Raw genomic sequence first — 23,119 nt, forward strand, 5'->3', positions numbered from 1 at the left:
ATAGAACCTGACTGAAGAAACCTAATACCTTGACAACCTGGAATTCCCACAACCACAGAGGACAGTATGTTCAGACTATTACACGAGAGAGAAGTAAACCTCTTTTATTTTTGAAATTCGACAGTTTCGAATAAACATACAAATCTAAAGTTTCTGAACCAACAATTTTTCTGAGTCAGATTTCTGGCTTTTTCACGGCTGGAAGACTATCACATATTTGGACAGTTCCATCAATTGCTAGTTTGTATGGAGGGTATGTCAGAGTTCAGTGCAGGTAAAAGAGATATAACTGAAGTGGTTAGTGCTGGCAAATCTTTAGTATGATAAAAAGCAGTGGGATTCAGAAGGCCAATATTGGAATTATTGAGTTCAAGAACACACCTTCATAGCTGCAATCCAGGAATCAGGAACCTGGACTAGGAGGCTGTTACAAATGCCTCTCCACACCATCTAAGTGAGTGACCAGACATTGCAATGCTGATTCTGGCTGCTGACACTGCCACATTACTCCAGTACCCATGAAGCTGATGACTAAACACTGACACTGAATGTGGCCAACACTACTGTCTCTAGACACTCACTTTTCTGACTTAGTTTGCCAGAATATGGAGAAGAAAGATGGTCTCCATTTAATTTCTGTCTTCCAAATTACATGCAAGTGCATCTATTTAGAGGAACCTGATTTATATCCAGAATCTTAGCTGCAAATTGTGGACTGACATATTTAGTTGTTAGCTTTCTAGACTGTGAACATGAGAGGGTGGAGATGGAGACTAGTCAAGTCACTCTTTATATCTGCCAGAGAAGGGCAGAACTAGAGAAAGGAACTGAAAAGCTAGGATTTTCTACTGGCAATTACAATAGAGGTTGATGTCACAGTGGCATAGAAGGGAAAAAATTAAGATCAAAGAATTTTGGGTTTTAGAGGAACAATACATCTTTTTTCCTTAACTCTAAAGGTATATTTCCCTATTATCTTGTTACACAGAGAATAATAATCACTTCACCAGTTATAAAGATGGAATGGATATACCATCCTAGGCATTTAGAATGGCAAACACCAAACTATTTGAGTAAGTGACCTAAGTTTTTTAAAAATGTTTTATATTTTTAAAAATTGTTATACAATTTTTAAAGGTTACTCCATTTACAGTTATTACAAAATATTGGCTATATTCCCCATGTTGTACAATACATCCTTATAGCCTATCATACGCCAGTAGTTACCCCCCAACCTAAATATTTTAAGTGAGGCTTGAGGTTGTTTAAAAGAAAAAGCCAATGAGAAAAAAAAATCAATATTCATTTGAGCTCTAATATGTGTTTTGTACATCCACATGATTCTCTGTAAGTTTTCTAACTGAGAAATAATATTCATTATACTTTAAAGAAACAGCCCCAAATACTTTAAATTATTGGCATACTTTTTTTGAAAGTAGCATTCTTTTCCTACAATTCCATGGGTTCAATCTGATGATATTGAAGTAACAACTCTTGTTTGTTATCTTTATCTTCATGGTGGTTCTCATTTTTCTCTTCCATTAATAATTTGTATAAGCTCTCATTTTTCTGTTTAACATCATAAAGAATTGAATTCATAGAATAGCCAAATTCAATAATGGGGTAAGCCTCACCTGCACATTTATAAAAATGCCCAAAGGAGTGCATAGCAACCAAATTGCCAGATGAATTAAACACTGGGGAGCCAGAGGCCCCACTAGAAAAACAAGTATCATAACTAAGTATGTCAGTGCTCCAAACCTCTGATAGGAAACTTCTCTGGGTAAACATAGGGAGAGCATTATCAGTGGCAGCACAGGGTCCTGCTACCCCATCTTGATGACGGTCTGGATACCTCTCTAACCGTTGTTCTAAAGAAATCACAGCACAACCATCTATTTTCTTGATCTGGCCTTCTGAGTGACCAATTAAATAAAGCAAACCACTACATGGTTGAGGGGAAACTTGTCCACATAGGCCTGGAGGAAATCCATTTCCATTTTCTCTTAGTTTTAAAATGGCATAATCTAGAGTTCCATCAGACACCACAATAAAACTAGGCTCCATGGAAAACCAATCATCATCAATAGGGCAGAACTCTTTATAAGTGAAAGTGACCTTTGCACATTGGCTTATTACATACGGCCAAAACTGTGGAGCTGTACCTTCTCCCACCATGAGATGCAAAACATGTCGACAGGTAAAAATAAAACCATTGTTGATGACAAAGCAAGTAGCCCTGCCTGCGTTTCCATTATTGTCCCATTGCATGAACCCAACTGACTTACTAAGATGAACAAGACGTTCACAGATTGCAACTGAAGTAGAATTTTCAGTCACTTTTCCAAAGCACTCTTTATAGAGGTCGAATTGTTCAAATGTTCGCAGTTGCATTCTCTTCTGTTCTTCCCCAAAATACTTTCGTATCCGAAGTGCCTCTTCATTAAAATGTGGATATTGATGCATCATAACTTCGCTCAACACCTGTAAATTCTTTACCCGGAGATTAGCTGCCTCCCTCTGGTGATCCCAATTAATAGCATATTGCATACCCAGATGGGGCAATTGCCTAATATTTGGGGTTTTGCCCTTGCGATTTTTGAAGCAACTATCATTGTAATGACGTTTAGTTTGGGAAGTTGTCTGGTGTGTCTTATCTTCAATATCATGCCCTAGACTTTGAGGTGTGAGAATTTTTTCTCTGTTGTGCTCTCCATCTTCAGTCTCTCCATCTTCCTCTGGTTCATGGACTTTGCTCTTAGACTGTATCGAATCCCAGGGACCAATTTCATCAGTGGCATCTTCATCTTTCTGTTTAATTTTTTTATGGGTACCTCCTGGTCTTTTAGAAATGTCCAATTCTAAGACTTTTCCAGATACTTCATCCACCATGGACTGTTTTCCATGAATTTTCTTGTGACCTTCCATTAATTTCCATTCAAATGTGTCTAGATCAGACCGAAATCGGCCATCTTTGCATAGGGCTTCTTTGATAGTCTCACCCTTCAAGGCATAGATACAAAGCACAGTTCCTTTTTCATGAAGTTCTTTGATCTTGAGAATCTTCTTTATGTTCTTCCCAACAGCAACAATGTGAAAAAGAATGCATTCAATGTTTGGATTTTCACACTGGCGTAATATCAGATCATCTTCTTCCTGGTTACTCTTTCTTTGACCAGATGTTATTTTAAAATGGGAACCTCTAGGTAGGCATCTGAGAGGCATTCCTAAATTTACATATCCATCTATTGTTTTTTCTTCATAAACAGTAATGTTCTTTTTAAAATGATTCTCCATCCATTCACTAAAATGCTCATTAGCACTTAGAACTGAGTAGATATTCTCATTGAGTTCACCATATGCTGTAAACACACTACGGTTTGACTTCTTGGAGTGTTCATTCAAAGTAAAGGTGAAACAACATTCTCTACTGGTGCTCACATGTGGGTTCTGACTTTTAGCGGATGTTTCATGCTCACTGACTTCACTCTTAAGTTTAATGGTGCTGTTACACTCTCGTATGTCAGGCAGAGATTGATCAACATGTGTGCCAGAACATGCCTGCTGCATGACAGTATCCTTAGAAAAGGAAAGATTAAAAATTTAATAAGAATCACCTTTAATAATAATGTTCCATGTTTTTCTAATTATAAAATTAAATTATACTATGCTGCATATGAGTTTATTTTTCACTAAGCAATCTGCCAGTGCTTTTTTTTTTTTTTTTTTTTTTGTGGTACGCGGGTCTCTCACTGTTGTGGCCTCTCCCATTGCGGAGCACAGGCTCTGGACACGCAGGCTCAGCGGCCATGGCTCACGGGCCCAGCCACTCCGCGGCATGTGGGATCCTCCCGGACTGGGGCACGAACCCGTGTCCCCTGCATTGGCAGGCAGACTCTCAACCACTGCACCACCAGGGCAGCCCTGCCAGTGCTTTTGCATGTCATTAAACAACCTTTGAAAACACAATTTGAGGGGCTATATGATAATTCACTGTACAATAGTTTCTGATCTAGTCTTCTGTTGCTGGATGTTTAGACTGTTTCTAATTTTTTACTACTCTAAATATGACAAGCTTTTCTATACATAAAACATTTTGTCTGAAGTCTTAATATTTCCCTAGGCAACCTGACCTTGGCCTTTGAACCTCCAGAACTGTGAGACAACATATGTCTGTGTTTGAGTCACCCAGTTTGTGGTATTTTGTTATGGAAGCCCCAACAAAGTAATATAAAGATATTTTCATATATTTTATGGGTTTGTCTCTGCCCCGTTCCAGTGGTATATTTTTCCATATCTGTGCTAAATATTGTTTTAATTACAACCTTATAATAAACATTCATATCTGATAAAACAATTTCCCTCACTTTACTCTTTATCTTCGGAAATGTCTTGGATATTAGCCCTCAGCTCTTCTAATAAATTTTGGTCATCTTGTTAAATGCCAGAAAATCAAATTTTTGGAATTTTAATTGGGCTTGTATTGAATCAATAAATGAATCTGCGAAGGACTGACATTCCAATAATATTGATTTTTCCTTCACATGAATATCTGATATCTTGACATCGATTTAGGTCTCCTTTCATGTCTTCCAACAAAGGTTTATAATACTATACATAAAGGACTTACAAATCATTTCTTACATTTATTCCTAGGCATCATGAAATAATTTTGTGATATTATGCAGAAAGCATAAAAGAAATAATCAGAAAGATTATTTCTGATCAAGATAAATCCATCTTTTCATAAATATCAATCTTAAATCTAGCCAACTGCTAAATTATAATCATTTCTAATATCTGGTCTATGGATCTTCATGGTTTTCAAAATAGGCAATCATATCATTTGTGGATGTTTCATGAATATGACTTGTTCCTTCCTTTTCAATTCTTAACTGTATTTTTACTTATTTTTCTTATCTTATTGTACTGGCTAGAATCATCAGTATAGTGTGATGTAATGATGATTATGTAATCACCAGCTAATAGTGAGTATTCCCTCATTCTCCCTGATTGGAAAGGAAATGCTTCTAATGATTATTTAACACAATGTTTCCTGTAGAACTTTTGAAGATGCCCTTAATTAATATGTTGGTACGCCATTATTTATATTTTTAAGAATAACAGAAGAGAGCAGCTAAGATGAATTAATTCCATTTTAGCCTATTATTTTTACTAATTACAACTACAACCTCTGGAAAAAATACAAAAAGCAACGTCTCAAATTTCCACTCTGGCCAAGATGGAGAAATACAGACCTAATTTACATTCCTGCCTGAAACAACTGGAGAAAAGGACAAAATATATGAAATGGTTTTCAAGACACTGGACATTAGGCAAGAAAGGACAGTGATCCTTGAAAAACAGGAAAAAAATGAAGCAAAGCATATAATTACCCCAGATTGTTCCCTGAAGATAGATTCTGGTCGCTAGGGGTGGGCTGTGGGTGGGGTGGAGGAAATGGGTGAAGTTGGTCGAAAGTACAAACTTCTAGTCATAAGACAAATAACTTCTGGGGATGTAATGTACAGCATGGTGACTATAGTTAACAATACTGTATGGTATAACTGAAAGTTGCTAACTAAGAGGGTAGATCTTAAAACGTTCTCATCACAAGAAAAAAATTTAACTCTGTGAGGTGATGAATGTGGTGATCATTTCATAGTATATACATGTATCTAATCACTATGTCATACACCTTAAATTAATACAATGCTATATGTCAATTATATCTCAATAAAACTGGGGGAAATTTTTAAAAAAGAAAAGCATCAGTGTAATTAACTATATTAGGAGAATAAAAAAGAAAAAGCATACAATCATCTCAACAGACAAAGAAAAAGCATTTTAGCAAACTGACACCTATTTTTGAGAAAAATGATTAGCAACCTAGGAATAGAAGGGAACTTCCTCAATCTCAAAAAGGGCATCTACAAAAAACTTACACGTAACAGCATACTTAATGATTAAAGACTGAATGTATTCCTCTTAAGGTTAGGGAAAAAGGAAAAGATGTCTGCTCTTGCCACTTGTATTCAGCATTATGCTGGAAATCCTAGCCAGACAAGAGAAAGAAAGAAAAGACTTTCAGATCATAAAGAAATAAGTAAGACTGTCTTAATTCACAGATGATGTGACCATCTATGTAGAAAATCCTATAGAATTTATGAAAAAGATACCAGAAAGAAATGAGTTTAGCAAAGTTCCAGGCTACAAGCAACAAACAATCAGAAAGATAAACTTCTAAAAAGTTCTATTTACAATAACATCAAAAAATATGATATTCATAGGGAAAAATGTGACAAAAGATATTCAAGACATTTATCCTAAAAAAATATTGGAAGAAATTAATTAAGACCTAAATAGATAGAGAGATAAACTGTGTTCAGGATTGAAAGATTCAATATTGTTAAGATGTCAATCATCTACTACTGACCTATAGAGCCAATAAAATTCCTGTAAAAATCTCAGCTGACTTTATGTGGAAATTGACAAGTTGACTTTAAAGTTTACATAGAAATGGAAAGGACCTAGAATAGCCAGAACAACTTTGAAGAACAAAGTTGGAAGACTTCCACTAACTGATCTTATGAATTATTATGCTGCAGTAATCAAGATAGTGTGGTATTAGTAAAAGAACACACAAATAGATCAATGGACTAGAACAGTGAGTCAGAAATAGACCCAGACATATATATTCAATTAATTTTTAACAAAGGTATAAAGGCAATTCAGTAGAGAAAGGGTAACATTTTCAAGAAATTGTGCTGGAACAGTTAGATGCCATATGCAAAACAAATTAATTAATTAATTAACAAACGTTAACTATTGACATGTATACACTGATGTGTATGAAATGGATGACTAATAAGAAAATAAATAAATAAATAAACATTTAAAAAAACAAATGCTAACTAATGTGTGTTGATTATTATTATTGTTCTATCCACACGTATTGTGATAGAATATACTGTATTACTATTGCTCAATTGATACACTGCACCATAAAAAATAACAAACTCAAAGCGGATCACAGACTTACACCTAATATTATAAAAACATCTAGATGAAAACCCAGTAGAAAATTTTTTGTGATCTTAGATTTGGAAAAGTGTTCTTTGACATAAACCCAAAAGCACAAAAAAAAAAAATTGATAAAATGGGCTTCATTAACATTGAAAACTTTTTTTTCCCAAAATACAGTATTAAGAAAATGAAAAAAGAGAGAGAGAGAGAAAGAGAATGGAAAGACAAGCCACAGACTGAGATAAAGTATCTGCAAATCTTTGTCAAATGAAGCAATCTTACAAAGGACTTGTTTCCAACAGATATAAAGCACTCTCAAAACTCATCAATAAGAAATTAAACAAACCAATATCTTAATATGGGCAAAATATTTTAATAGACACTTGATCAAAGAAGATATATGGATGGCATTTAGGTGGGTGGAGGACAAGGGTGAGCAAAAGGGAACTATTTAAGGTAATGGAACTGTTTTGTATCTTTATTCTGGTCATGGTTACATGACTGTAAGCATTGGTCATAAGCCATAGAACTGTACACCAAAAATACTAAATTTTATTGTATATAAAATAAACGCATTAAAAAGTAATAATAAAAGTTAAAGTCTTTCATGTAACCAGTAAGATAACCAACTTTGTTTTTTGGTATTCATTTCTATCATTTATTTTGTGTGCATTCTATTTTTCCCACTTTTTCTAGATTTACATTCTCCTTCTTTGTTGCCTCTTTTAGATCCATTTCCCCCCTCATCATCCCATATTCCCCAAACAGTTTGGAAATTTTACACTGTAGCTCTGTTCTGTAAGTGAGTGCCCCAGATTAGTACTGTCCATTAGAATTTTCTGAAGTGATGGAAATGTTCATCATCTTCACTGTTCAATATGGCAGCCACATGTGGCTATTGGGTACTTGAAATGTGGTTAATGCAAATGAGGATCAGAATTAGTCACTTTTTTCACTATTTAATTTTAGTTAAGTTGAAGTTAAATAGCCACATGTGGCTAGTGGTTACCATGTTGAACAGCACAGCCCTAGACATTTTAACATGAATATTCAACTTCAAGTTTAAGTTAAATCATTCTTCATAAATCATACAAGGATAAGAACGGTAAATACTTCTCCTTTACTTACAGCATAAAATCCAAATACCTAAGCATGGAGTTCAAGAAAGTAAAAGATACTGCAGCTATTTTCCAAAAAGCTATTCTACCTCTCCAATTTTTTTTCAGCAGTCATAAAGGTGTATAGAAATGAATTCATGCCAGCTCAGGAATAGATCTTGATTCCCCTAAGTGCCTCTTTAGCCACAAGGTTTTGTGCAGGAAGGTTGAGCTACTTAGCTTGAGACAATTAGGCAAAGAGAAGTTGCCCCAGGGTAACAGGACAGACTCATTATCTGGATGGTAAAGAATGAACTTTGAAATTATTGCAGCTATATTGTCACTAGGCAGAAAGCCAGCCAGAAGAGTACATGAAAAGCAGAGTATAAGGACTGAAAACATAAATAAGTCCTTGAAAATATTGTGTACTACTGAATTAAAGCTCAGCTGACCTCCGGACTTTCCAGATGTGTGAACCAATGAATCCATTTATTTTTTTCCCTCAAGGGGCTAAAAAATGTCTCTTTTTGAAAAAAAGACTAAATAAATATTAGCAAATAATGCTGATAAGAATGATAGGTTTCACCATACAGAATCTTCCAGTAGAAGGGTATTTTAGAACAGTGTTTCTCAAATTTTAATGTGTATAGGAATCATCTGGGTACGTTGTTAAAATGCAGATCACGCAGACCTAAGAAGCTGATCAGGTGATATCAGTGCTGCTTGTAAATGGACCACACTTTGAGTAGCAAGGCCACAGAGTCCCTTAATCTGGAGTAGCACTGTCCAGTGGAAGTTTGTGCAATGATGGAAATGTTCTATATCTGCTTCGTCCAATATGGCAGCCATGAACTACATATGGCTACTGAGCACTTGAAATGTGGCTACTGCATAAAGAAAATTAATTTTAAATTTTATTTAATTTTAATCCAATGAATCAATTTTGTTATTTCACAATTAGAGGATTTTTTTCCCTGACAAAATAAAATGTTCTTACTGATATAAAGCCTACTGTGATCTTGTAGCAAACCATCTTCCCAGTATTATTTGCCTACTACATTCTTGAATTCTCCTTACATACCAACAAGTCTAGCTATACTGTTCCTCAAATACGTTTTCATGTGTACATGACTTTACCAAGAGTATTCCCTTATGCTTGATACACCCACATTGTGAAATTGTGTTCATTCTTTAAGATCTTTCCCATATGATATGACTTAAATTTCTTGAGTCTGAATTAAGGACTCTTCTTTCTGAACTCTAAAAGCACTTTATATCTTGATTTAGTATTATCATTTTGCATATTTTGAGTAAAACAGTGTGTTGGTCAAAAATCGGGCTCCGAAGCCTGATTGCCTGGGTTCAGATCCTTACTCTGAACTCCATTACTTTTGCAGTTTTAAGAAAATTGAGTGTCAGTTTCTTCATTTGTAAAATAGGGATGATAATATCTATTGCATAGAGTTTTATTAACTGTTAAAGGAGATAATCCATAGGAAGTGACAGCTTAATTCCATGTACTCAGTAATTTCTCAGTACACATTAACTACATTATTATTCTTGCCCATCCATATTTCCAATGATACTAAGTGTCTATACTGTTTCTAAGTCATCTTGTTGTCTAACAAGGTACACTTTGCTTTGTTAATTAATACACTATCATTTTGCTTTTACACAAACACTTATATGTATGATCTCCCCAAATATATTTTAAACAACACAAAAGAAGGGATTATAACTGCCATTCTTTACGTACTTATCCCCTTCGGGGATCCTAACATAGTGCTATGGTTAGAATGTCACCCCAGCAGAGTTGTTTAAAAGTACACATACCTTTGAAACTTCAGGTCTGGTACTCTGGTCATTTCCTGTAGCAGTGAATGACAGGTTCTTTTCAGCCTTCATGAAATTCATGATGAGTTCCAAGAGAATATAACTCACTTCCACTACTGGCCAAGATAGAGAAACAAGGACTGGATTTACCACCCTGCTTGAAATGACTAAACAAATAAAATGCAAGATAGATGAAATAATAAGTTTCAAACACTGGCTATCAGGCAGGGCAGAACAGTGACCTCTGATCCCTAAATCAAGGTAGGATCTAGGGATATCTAGCTTACTGCCTGGGGAGCGTTTCCAGGCTATATCTCAGGGAAGGGAAACACAGGCAGAGCTTGGCAGTTTCCCTCAGTTGAGAAGAGAAGCTAAGAGCCCTGGGAGGCCCAGGTGGCTAGAGTTTTTAGGGCAGGGTACTAGAGAGCTACAACTACACAGATGGAGAGAGTGTCAGAGATCTGTAGTGGGTACCCCTGAGATTTCAGCTAAATATTAGTCAGTGCATGAGTGTAATGAAACTGTTGGAAGTCAGGGGAAGAACCACCCAAAGGGAAAAAACAGAAAAATTCTGAGGCTCATACAGGGCTGAGAATAGCTTCTGTTTCTAAAACAGGGCCGAGAATAGTTTCTGTTTCTCATACAGGGCTGAGAATAGTTTCTGTTTCTCATACAGGGCAGAGAATAGTTTCTGTTTCTCATACAGGGCAGAGAATAGTTTCTGTTCCCAAAAGTCAAACTTCATAATTCATAATGTATCAGGTGGAGTATTCAGAAAGGTATTGCCTCTACGGTGGGACAAAATTAGCCCTAGACTAAAGGCTGTTCTGGTCCCACCTGACAAAATTTAAAAGCAAGCTTTGGAAGGATAAAACTGTTTCCAAGTAACATAACTGTACACTAGAACGAAGTTCAAGAATATTGATAGGAATAAAAACATTTCTAGCACCCCAAAAAATGTGAAATTGACAAAGCTTGATATCCAGTCAAAAATTCTAGGGCATAAAATGGAGGAAAATATGACCCACAATGAGGAGAGACATCGATGAACAGAAACAGATCCAGAAGTGACACAGATGATAGAACTAGTAGACAAGAACATTAAAACCGTTATTACCTTGGACTTCTGGCCAAATAAAGTAACAGCATCCAGATTTACCCTTCAGTGTGAAAGCAAAACAAGACAAAATAGGCAAAATAGATGAAACAGTAATTTGCAAGGAACTGGACACCATGCAATTAAGGGCAGTGACAAATGAGGTGCATCCTGTGATTATTCCAGCTGACTTCCTTGAGAGATTTCAAGGCAGGATGCAAGGAGAGGCAGCAAGCCAGAGCCAGTTGGAACTCCTGATTTGAGGAGACAGAGCTGAGAGACCAAGGTGGCAGGAGTTCAAAGGACACAGAAGGGAGAGACCTGCACAGAGAGAGAACTCCGGATACATGAAGGATATATGAACTCAGGATATATGAATACTTCCAGGTACTCAGCTGAGAATTGATCAGAGCAGCAATGGAAGAACTACCCAGGGACAAGAAAGATCCTCTGCAAATTGTCAAACCCTCCCCAGATGACATCCCTCTTGGGAATCTCAATTTCCTCGTTTGTAAATGAAGGAGTGTGGCTCAGATCAAACTTGTATTGGTTCTGAGAATTCTCCCCTCTGAGTTTGTTAAAAAAAAAAAAAAAAGAAGAAGAAGAAGAAGGAGGAGGAGGAGGAGGGGGAGGGGAGGGGAAGGGGGAGGGGAGAGGGAGGGGGAGGAGAAGATGATACCAGAGTCCCATCCTCAAAGATCAGTATGTCTGGGGCGCAGTTATGGGATTTCCACTTTTATCTTTACCGCCCCCGGCCCCCAACACCGAAGGCATACGACGCGTTGGTTAGAACAGCTAATAGACGATCTCAAAATGTCTTTCCAGGTGTGAAACTCTTGACCTCTGAAGCGGGGAGGGGGTTACCACAGTGGGGAGCTGCTTATGCCCCCCTCCCCCGAAACCTCCTTGGATCTGGGCTGAGATCCCTCGAACTAACTAGTGCCCTTAACAACCACCCCTAAAACTCCAGGTCCTTTTCGAGACCGGAGGAGCCGCTCACAGAAGATGAGAATCTGTCCCAAAGGTGCCCGTGACTGCCGAACTGGGATCCGCAAGAGCTTCGAGAATGGCGCCTGGCTGGTCCTCTGCTGGAGCTCTTTGAGAGGAAGAGTGGAAGCCCCGCGTCCCCGCCTGGGATTTGACGTCGCGTCTGGCCAACCGCGGCAAGTTTGCGGAGGCTGTCTGCCCTCATTGGACAAGTAGCTCACCGGCGGGAAAAGATGGGTGTGGACCCCATCACGCGGGCTGACCGGTTGAAAGGCGGGGCGCGGGGAGATGCGTGCCCAGCCAGCCCGCTTGTCCTGATGACCCCGCCTCAATCCCATCCGTCCACTCACTCCCCACACTCGGGCCACAGTCAGCTTTCTTGTTCCGGGACAAACTTCAAACAACCATTTCCCTCCATTCCTTCCTGCTTACCCGCGCCTGCAGTCTTCAGGAGAGGAGCTGAGCGAGCGCGGCGCCGGGGTGGGAGGGGCCGGCAGATTCGCGCTTTACCAGCGGCTCCGATTACACAGCGTCTGCGCGGAGCTGGAGCAACGCGCCCCGGTTCCGGAGCCGCAGGGCTGACAGCTCGGACCCTCGGTGCCGGGAGCGCCGCCGTCACAGCCCCTCCAGCCGCTGCGGGGTGGGCGGCGGCGGTGGACTGAACCTCCCGGGAGAGGCTCCGGGCCCAGAACCTGCGGACGTGGGCGCGGTGAGCTTCACCAGCTTCCAGCGCACGGAATTGCCCAAAGCAGGCAGCTGACTTGGTGTCCCCAGCAAAGGAGCCAACTTCGCCTAGAGACTGTTGCACAGACCCTCCAACCAGCAGGAAGAGGCCAGCACCTGCACTCCCGGCTCCCAGGCCGTGTATTAGTATATGGAGAATTTTCCAGTCCTAAGGGAGGGCTCCAGAGTTAGGCATCTCCAAACTGACGACCAAAGAAGAGGCTTGTGAAAACATCTTACTGTTTAAGAAACTGAATAGGAGGGGATGCCTTTAGTATTGGGTGCTATTTTTGAAAAGCTGGTCACAGAAGGGGAGAACATAATTTATATGTGATGGTGGTGACAACTCTCTTTTGAAATAGAACAGATGTTTATGTAAAAGTCGATGGTGTTGGAATAATATTGAAAGCTTTTCCTAACTTGACTTAATGTAAAATATATACAGAGAAGCTAGAATCACTGCTAAAATTCCAGGTGCTCAGTGGGGTATGGAGAGAGTAAACCTTAGAAGTGTAATTGTAAAACTAACATTAAAAAGCTAGAGGAAAGAAAGAGAAAAACTATGATAGTTTTATCAAATCACTGTTATTCCTTAAATTACCTTAAAGCGTACAGGTGACTGGTAGTAACATACATAGATGGAGAACAAATTATTGCACAAGGGGACTTGCTGATTCTCTTTTCTTTGTGGACTCTGGAGATGTTAAAATGTTATGAAAAGGAAGAGGCAGTAGAGAATGGCGCTACTGAAGTTGCCTGACATTTCTGGGGACAGAGAATTTGCCCTGGATAGGAACGTACCTTAAGGAGCACATGTATTTGCCATTGCCGCTAAGCACCTTGTAGGCCATAGTAAGGAGGCTGGATTTTATTATAAGCACAAGATTTATTCTAAACAGAGCGTTTGAAGCAAGGGAGTATATAACCTGATTTTTAAAAATCCCTGGCAGCTGTGTGGACCAAAGCCTCTAGCGTATGAGAGTAGCTGCAGAGGGAGAAAGCAATTAGGGGGAGCTACTCCAGCTTTCCAAAGATGTGAAGGCACAGCGTCCAATGGTAGTGGTGGAAGTGTGAACACTGGTTGGATCCTGCATTTATTTTGAAAGGCACGCCACGAGCTTTGTTTACGGATGGGGAGTTGAAGAAACAAGAGAAAAAGAGGGCTCAGTGGTGATTCCTGGGCTTTTGACTTGAGCGACTTGAGCAAGGATAAAGTCTTCCTTAATGGGTATGGGAAATCCAAGGAAGGAGCGGTGTGTGTGTGTGTGTGTGTGTGTGTGTGTGTGTGTGTGTGTGTGTGAATTCTACTTTTGACATGTTGACTTAGAGATACGTGATAGTGAATACCCAGGGAGGGTCAGGAAGGGACATAGGAGTGGACATGGGAAGGAATAACAGACCAAAGTGAAAGAGACAGAGAGACAGAGAGACAGAGAGAGACACACAGAGAAGCTTGGACTTTATGATGGTAATGAGGTTGGCCATTAACTGAGAACTAAATTTGAGATGCAGTGAAAAGGAAAAGGAAAAAAGAATTCAAAGGGAGATAGCTCATCAGAAGATAAAGAAAAAGCCTGCCTTGTTTCCCCAGATCCTCTGTTTCTTAGGTGACATTTATATTTTTACCTCCCAATGGACTTTTGCCCATTTGTAATGGCATCTCAACCAGCACAAGGTTCCTGCCAATCCCAGAGCATCCTGGCTCCTTGAGCCTAGCTAATAGCTGATGCTTTACTCCTTGTCTGTTTACTGGTCACTGGAATAGCAACTGAACCATATGCTTGGAATAATTGGCCTGATGCCATTTTAGGTGGCAGTCTTCCATTTCTGTCTTAAGTGTAAAACTGACCCTCACCAGAAAACTAACAGCCTAGAGCTGGCTGAATCAGGACCTATAGGTCCATGGCAGAGCCCCAGCACTGCTTTCCCTTTCGAGGCTGTGCTCTGAAAGCTTCAAGGCAAACCCACCGCAACTTGGCAACAGTGACAGAGTAGGGATTGCTCAAGGAATCTGCTGAGCCACCAAGGAGACTTCACTTCCAGCTGATGCTGATATGATGCTGTTGAAATAGTTTGACATCCTTGAGAACAGGTGTTTGCCTTTGATAAGACTACACACTGCACAGTCCCTTGGACTCAGCACCTTGTTGGCCATATGTAATAAGTAGTCTGCATTTCATTATAAATGTGACAAGAATACGTCTGGCCAAGTCGCAGGTGGTTGGGTTATTTAACTGTCGTCAGACCCATAATGAGGTAAAGACAGCTCACATGTTCTGGAGAGATGGGAATTCATCAGATACTAAAGCCAAGCCTGAGAGAGTCAGGGGACAAGGCCAGTGCTTTGGAATAGTGACTATTCCATGAATCCTGACAGATGTCTCTCCCCGCACCAACACTCAAAAACTCCTGACAGAGAGGGCTGATTTCTGTATTTAGTTGCAAACAACATATTCTGGGAACAGAGAAGAGACTATTGCCTCTACCTGAGGAGAGTATGGGGGCGGGGGAAGAGGGAGAGAGGGATTTAGATTTGAACTTGATAGGTGAGGGATATGGGGAACTGTCATCAGATGTACAAAGGCAAAAGCGGCATGGAGGGCTAGAGCGTTGGCCTCTGGGGAGGAGTTGGGGATGAAGGCCTGGATACCCTATTCCAGAACTGGCCCTGAGATATGCAAAAGCACAGAAGGGATGGTCTATTCCTCCTCTCCTATGAGTTCACAGTGAGCTCACCTCACTTTGGCTTAGAAGCTGTCTTCCTTTTTAAAAGAGGACAGGAATGGGGTCTCTAAATTTCTAGAAACCACATAGGGTCAGCCCTGAAGGCCTAGCAGCTAAACTGTCTACAGAGACCCCTGGTCCATCCTATCCTAGGAAGACAGTGCACTCACGGAAGGGTAAAGCCCTCCCTCCCGGGACACCAGAGGCTCCAAGAAGGAGGCCGCCAGCAAGCCGGGATTTTTCTCTCTCCAGTAAAAGAAATACGAGGGTGGACGTTGCCTGGGGCTAAGACACAGCCGTGAGCTGGATGGTTTCTCATCCTCTCTTGCACTCTGGGACTTGAAAACCCTGGGCTGTGCTGGTCTTTCGGCTCAGGGGATGGCTCAGGACTGGTCTGGGCCAGACAGGCCAAACTAAGAGGCCTAGACATCTGACTGTCTCCCTGAAGCTCCTCTCCTGGTGACTTGAGTTTCCAAGGAGTCTTATTTTATCAAGCGAATTCCTAGAAGGAAAACCACCCTACAGGGTTCCAGGCACCTGCAGGAATTTCAGGCTCTGAGGCCTGGAGATGGACGAACACTTCAGTCCAATGTATATCCCCAGTGGGGACTTATCTGGGTCGCATTTGATCTTCGCAGTCACCCCTTGATCTAGGTGTGACTTTTGTCCCCATTTCACAGATTATGAAACAGGATAGTTTGTCGGAGGCTACGGGTCTAGTTGGGGTGGGTGTAGGGGTGTCCAGGAGGAGTTTAACCTTAGAGCCTCACAGCTTCTTAGGACCCTGTGGGGAGAACTTAGGCAAGCTCCCTTGCCTCTTGGTGGGGGTGGGGGGTGTTCTTATTTCCCTATTTGTAAATTAAAGTGATTGCCCATTTGTGATTTTCCATCCATTCCTGTTCCAACTCATCACTTGAGTAACATTTAAAAACCACAGATTCTGGGACTCAATCCCAGTGTAAGTTCAATAGGTCTGGGGTGAGTCTCCATAACCTGCATCTTTTAACAAGTAGAGGCATCAACAGATCTGCCTGAGAAACTCAGACCAGTGCTTTGCAAAATTTACGCTGCATCACGATCCTCTGGGGAGCTTGTTGAAACATATTCTTGAGCTCCTGTGAGATCCTGATTCCGTAAGGCTAGAGTGTGGCCAGGTGCATTTCTCAAGAGCTGATGCCAATGCTGCTGGTGACCATCTTTCTTCATTGAACAAAACTACTCTAAGGACTTTACAAATATTAACTAATTTTATCCTCATAACAGCCATAGGAGGCAGCTACAATCATCCCCATTTCAAAGGAAACTGTCTCCACAGAGACATCAAGCAATTGGCCTCAAGACACACAGCTCTTAGCAGAGCCTGGATGACCAACCAAGCAGTTGGCACGTGACTCCCCTCCCCCCGCCTCCCCCCTACTCCCCCACCCCCACCCCCGCCAGGCATTGCTTCTCCGCTATTGTTCTAATCAGCTTCCACTACCCTAGCCCACTTCAGCACTTCCCGGGGCAGCTCCACTCCAGTCCCGCACCCCGATGCCCCAACCTATCCCTCTGTGACCCTCCCTCACTGCTCCTGGGACTGAGATCAGCGCCGACAGCCCCTTTCCAGGTCTGCCCCTGCGCACCAGCAGAGCCCGAAAGAACCTCGCCCAGCCCCAGAGCAGCTAGTACTTGCTGCGGGCAAAAGCTTCTTCAGGGCGGATGGAGTTCCGCGTGCGGCCTGCAGATGGCGCCAGAGGATCAGCCTGAGGAACGGGGAGGGGGAAGGAGGCGGGGGAAAGCGGAGGTGGGTGAGAACTGACAGTCATGACGGCCAATGGCAGCATGGTGTGGTTTGCCCAACTTCCGTGCTCTGGCCCCCAAGAGCTTCCCACCCCTTTAGGGGGCTGCAATTGTGGCGGGAACGGAGAGGTGGAGGTGCCACCTGCTGCGTCACGTGGTCTCTGAGTGTACCCCTGTTAGTCCAAGGTTGCAATAGCTCATGGGGGCTCAACCTTCACACCCCCCGCCCCCGCCCCAACTTACCTTCCTCTCAGTTCACTGAGGCTCATCTCACCAGTCTCTGGCAAACGTGTGTCTCCATCACTCTGGGTCCCCGTAGTTTTGGTAAAAGGCATTACTGTCGCTCTGTAGTATAATCTGAAGTCAGGGAGTCTGATTCCTCCGCTACCTGTCATTGTCTTAGCGGCTATTTCCCGCACTGACAGTGCAGAGCGGGCTGCTTGGCGGGTGCGGATGAGGGGAGCAGAGTGAGGGATGAAAGGTAGGAACCACCCCCTAAATGCCAGGCATTGTGTTTTGGTGTTTTCCATAGGATTGTCTCATTTCAGCATCTTTGTCTTTAATCCATTTCCTGTTTCACAGATGAGGGAACAAGGTGAATAAATTGCCCGTGATCTTGACTTCTGTCAGACGCCAAAGCCCAAGGTCTTTTTATTGTGCCAAGGCTGCCTTTGCAGCGTTTCAGTGCATGCAGTTCCGGTAAATCACCTCTCCCCACACTGATTCACCCTTCCGACCATCTATTCATCTATTCATTTATTAGGGACCCATCCGCAAGGCACAGGCCTAATTGCTATTAAAAATACAAAAAAAAAAATAAAGAACTCTGCTATGAAGTAGAGGAGATAAAAAAGATATATACAGGGGATTAAAAAAAAGATATACGCAGAATATTGATACCTACTTTGTTCCAGATAATATGATGGCATCTGAAGACAAAGACATGGATAAAATCTACCCTTGCCTTTCAGGAGGTCTTAGGCAGGAGTAATCTCTGAACTTTTAACTTCCCACCCCTACAATTTTTAACAAACTGAGCATCCACTCCATATATATTATTTATGTTATATATGTATATATTCTTTTGTAATTGATACAATTGTTAGCTCATTTAATTTCTTATTTTGGGGGTAAAAATATAAATAGAGGTGGAAGTATTTTTTTCATTCACTCCAGTGGACCATCTTGGGCACTTCCTGGAGAGCTTCCTTGATCTGGAACCGCCAGCCCCGGTACATGCCTGACTCTCTCCCTTCTTTCTTTAGATCTCTGTTAAATGCCAGGTTTCGAGAGAGGCCTTCCCTGACCACTCCCTATAAAATATTGTCCTCTCTTCCTCTGTCATCTTCTGTCCCCTTATCCCAATATTTCATATACTACATTTCACTGTATAGTAAATATCATTATTTTTTGTTAGTTTAGTTTTTGTCTCCTTGCACTAGGATGTAAGCTTCAAAGAACAACAAGGTCCTACTCTATAGCACAGGGAACTATATTCAATATCCTGTGATAAACCATAATGAAAAAGAATATGAAAAAGAATATATATGTATAACTGAGTCAGTTTGCTGTACCGTAGAAATTAACACAACATTGTAAATCAACTATACTTCAATAAAATTTAAAAAAAAAAGAATGAAAGCTTCAAGAGGGGCAGGAAGGAGTCCTGAACACTGGGGGCTTCGAGACAAAAGCAACAAAGCCAGAGGGTTGGGGATAGAGGGAGAAAGCATTACCCAGTGCATCCTGAAACCCCCTGGGCTGGGGTGGGAGTAGAGGGAATATGGGGACTGTTTTTTCACGCCTCTCCTGATTGCTGCACTCTTGCAATGCTCAGGGCCAGTATCACCCAGCCCTTCTCTCTCCCCCAGTTATCTATAGTCTCCCCTTCTTCTCTCTGATTTTTAGTGAGGAATTGCACATTTTCAGTCCTCACCCCCACAGGTAGCAAAGGTAAAGGTCTGATACACAAAGACTCTGCAGTTTGTTTCTCTCAGCATCTTCTCACTTAAGACGTTTGTGGTTGTAGAAAGAGTTCTGACCTAGGAGCCAGAAGACCTCATCTCTGTAACTGGATTTGCCCCTGAAGAAAAGAGTAAAGGGGATGGTTGAACACCCTATTCCCACACTATCTGACTTCCATCGCATACACAGGAGCCAAGGACACCTAGGAGTTGATCTTGGATTGAGCTTCTTACCCAAACTGTGTCCTGAACTAATGGGAAATGAGGGATCCTGCACGGTTGCCTGTTTCTGTGTAATGTAAGGAGAACATGGTAAGAAACCTACACAGAGTGTAGAGATTTTTATTATGATTTATAATCATTGGGCCCCAGCTGCACCAAGGATGAGAACCAGTCACACACCCCTGAAGACCGAAGGTGGACAGCATGGTATAAAGTGGAGTGCACAGACATGCACTAGCTTCCCTGTACTGACATGGTGCACACCCATGCCAGCCTCACCTCTGGCCAGCTCTTTGCAGTCTTACACTATTTTATAAACTTGAAGTTGGGTTAAACACTATTTTATCCTATGATTTTGATGGTTACTCCCTATCTGAGCCCACGCACCCCCAATTACTAGTCACCCGCTTCTTACTAGCTACGTGACCTGAACAGGTTACCTTCTTTTTTGAGCCTCAATTTCCTTTCGTTTAGAATGGAAAAAAAATATTTTTGTTATTCTAAAACATGGGGTCACAGGGTCAAAGGAAGATATTGTGGATTTGGAAGACTTCAGAAATTATATCACTAACATACTCGTACGTAGAAAATACTAGAGTAAGAATTCTAACCAAACATCAAATAAATAGGAGCAGAGACCTCAGTTAGGAGCAGAAAAAAAGGAAAGCAAACAGTGGTGAGCAAAAGAATCTGGCAAATTTTATCTATATAGTTAAATCTAAATGGACAGTGAGAGACACTCTGGGAATGTGTAATAAAAGTTTTTAAAAAGGATTCTTTAAGTGACTCACTGCAAGGGAAATTCTATGATATCTGGAGCTGAAACATTCAGGGTTTGGCTCAGGGGGACCACAGGTAGAGGAGTAGCGCGTTTTGTCTCACCCGTCATACTCTTCTGGATGTGGGGAGGGAGATGAATAGGGGAAATGAATCTTTTGGAGAGATGTCATATTATTGGGATGCAAGTGGAAGCAGAGGGAGAGTAACTGGTATTTTGCCCATCTATAACAGAAGCGAATTTTTGTTCAGCTGTGAGCACTAGGAAAAATACTATTGACTGAATAAAAAGCTAATAAGAGAATGTGATGAATAAGCAAATCATAAGATTCCTTAGTGGAGGTAATATCTGTTGCTTTTCTATACACTAATAATGAACCATGAGAAAGGGAAAACACTCCCATTTAAAATTGTATCCAAAAAAATAAAATACCTAAGAATAAACTTAACCAAGGAGTTGAAAGACTTACACTCTGAAAACTATGAAACATTTATGAAGGAAATTGAAGATGATATGAAGACATGGAAATCTCTCATGTGTTCTTGGACTGGAAGAATTAATATTGTTAAAATGTCCATACTACCCAAAGCAATCTACAGATTTAAAATGCAACCCCTATGAAAATACCCAGGACATTTTTCACAAAACCAGAACAAATAATCCTAAAATTTATATGTAACCACAAAAGACCTGGAATCACCAAGACAATCTTGAGAAAAAAGAACAAAACTGGAAGTATCACACTCTCTGACTTCAGACTATACTACAAGGCTACAGTAATCAAAACAGTATGGTACTGGCACAAAAAAATAGACACATAGATTAATGAAATAGAATAGACAGCCCAGAAATAAACCCACACACTCATGGTCAATTAATCTAAGACAATGGAAGAAAAATACTATTGATTACATAAAAAGCTAATAAGGGAATATGATGGATAAGTGAATTCATAAGATTCCTTAGTGGAGGCAATATCCTCACTAAAAAACAGCGCTTATCTTTTGAATAGACACAGGGTACAATCTTCAAAAGAGAAAAAGCATATACAGGGGAAATAAATTAATTTTCACCCCATTCTCAAGACACTACATTTCCTGGGATAATTGATGACTATACAAGCATGATAACTCCTTTTCAACATATTTCACAGCAGCTGAGCAGTTCAGTGTTCATGCATAAGAAGACTGGCTGATCTGGCAGGAAATGAAAAGTTTTACCTTAGATATATTTCTCATGAATAGTTTTTAGGCGGTCAGTGAGTATGCTCAAAAAGGGATTCACAAACCTCTATAATACATGAGTTTGGGACACAGAAAGCTAAAGATTTGGACTAAGTTTAGATGAGATCAGGAGACAAAGAGGCTAGCAGAGGTGTGTGTGTGTGTGTGTGTGTGTGTGTGTGTGTGTGTGTTCATATAAGGACAGGTGGGAACCCGTTAGGCTGCTAGTGAGGTGCCACGATCTCCAGGTCCTGGAGTAGGTCCTTGGGAAGACAAACTCTTCTAAAAAGTTGGTGCCCTTACCATTTTAAAATATTTTTATTATTACTGCTGGGCATCATTGTTCAACTTTTTAAAATATCTCACACAGGCTACTCTTCCCATGGTTACAAGGCAAGGCTTGGTTGCCAAGAGCTTCTGTTAGACTGTCCCTAATTTTTCTTTGTGAGACCAGGTGCTTCTTCAGGGTAAGGAAGGGAGGTGGGAAGGTCCCTACTAACCTACTCTCTCTCCCTGTTCAAAGGACTCTAAAAGAGCACAGCAGAGACTGTCCACTGGGATCAACTTTAGTGCTTCCCATACTCCTGAGCTGAGGCTTTCCCTGAAGGTGAAAGAAAAGACTGTTCACTGGGTCATGGGAAGATTCATATGTAAAGCCCAAGACTCAGGTACTATTTCAGGGGAGTTTGTATCCACAGTAAAGTAGGATTGGCCCAGGTTCATCTGACTGCAAGGGCAACAGTATAAGGCAAATATGAAGGAACTAATATGATGTGGAGGGTGGGACCAGCCTGCGAGAAAGTGTGGAAAGGGAGAAAGCTAGGTGGAGAGGGTGAGCCAAACATGTGCCCATCTTCTTCAAACCAATAATTATATGAAATAGTGGAAAAAATAAAAAGAAACAAAAACAGAATAAATCTGCCCCAATAAGGTACTGTCATGGAGCCTGAAATTTTGAGCAGATGGATGAACATAGAGGAAACACCAGATTGAAACACTTATGGGAGCAGACTGCTGTGAAGATAGGAACTGTAAAAAAAACTTGAAGTTTGGGCATGATGGCAGCTGGGTGGGAGATGGCCTAGGATATCTAGTCAATCCCTGTCTCTCCTCCATCCTCACATCCCTGTTTGTCCTAAGCAACATTTATCCACAGGCAAAAGTGACGAGTGTTAGCACCAGGCTAGAGATACAAATCTTGCCCAAGAGGTAGTTGATAAGCACAAGCAGGGACCAGAAATAAGACTTAGAAACAAGTTTCCAGTGCCCCCCATGTGGACGCACAACTCTCGCCTCCCCCAGGGTCCCTGTAGGTCAGCTATGATGAACAGACAAACAGATGAACAGTTCTCAAACACAGAAGTAGAAAACCAGAAATCACAAAAAATTCAAGTTATAATGGTATTGTATAAATCCAACTTTAAAAAAAATTACTTGATCTGTCATTATCTGAGGAAATTGTCCTGAATTTTCCCACTATGACTGTGGATTTACCAACCTCTCTCTGTATGTCTATATATTCTGTAGCTGTCTTGTGTAGTTAGGAAGATTCATGACCTATCTTCTGGGAGGACTCTGTTTTTATCAGACGTTCACCTTAAGTTTTTTTTTTTTTTTTTTTTTGCCGATATTGATGTTATTAGCTTGCTTTCAGTTTAACATTT

General features: G+C 40.9%; 1 protein-coding gene and 1 pseudogene across 2 annotated transcripts in view; one reads left to right on the forward strand and one right to left on the reverse strand.

Annotated features, from left to right (window-relative positions):
• Positions 1-1,449: 1,449 nt before the first annotated feature.
• FAM111B (FAM111 trypsin like peptidase B) lies at positions 1,450-10,100 on the reverse strand (the record flags this gene model as incomplete). The annotated part of the gene is made up of 2 exons (XM_079707747.1): positions 9,957-10,100; positions 1,450-3,579 (listed from the first exon to the last, which is right to left on the reverse strand). Exons 1-2 carry the CDS (start codon positions 10,035-10,037, stop codon positions 1,450-1,452), a joined length of 2,211 nt encoding a protein of 736 aa, XP_079563873.1. The 5' UTR covers positions 10,038-10,100.
• A 7,192-nt stretch (positions 10,101-17,292) lies between these two features.
• Positions 17,293-23,119, forward strand: part of LOC307055512 (elongation factor 1-alpha 1-like) — a 34,469-nt pseudogene continuing 28,642 nt past the window's right edge. Inside the window, exons 1-2 of the transcript in view lie at positions 17,293-17,403; positions 17,620-17,715. The product of the transcript in view is annotated as an elongation factor 1-alpha 1-like (transcript). The remainder of the gene's footprint in view (positions 17,404-17,619; positions 17,716-23,119) is intronic.

The sequence above is a fragment of the Hyperoodon ampullatus genome (genome assembly GCF_949752795.1).
Source record: "Hyperoodon ampullatus genome assembly, chromosome: 7".
Classification (NCBI taxonomy): domain Eukaryota; kingdom Metazoa; phylum Chordata; class Mammalia; order Artiodactyla; family Ziphiidae; genus Hyperoodon; species Hyperoodon ampullatus.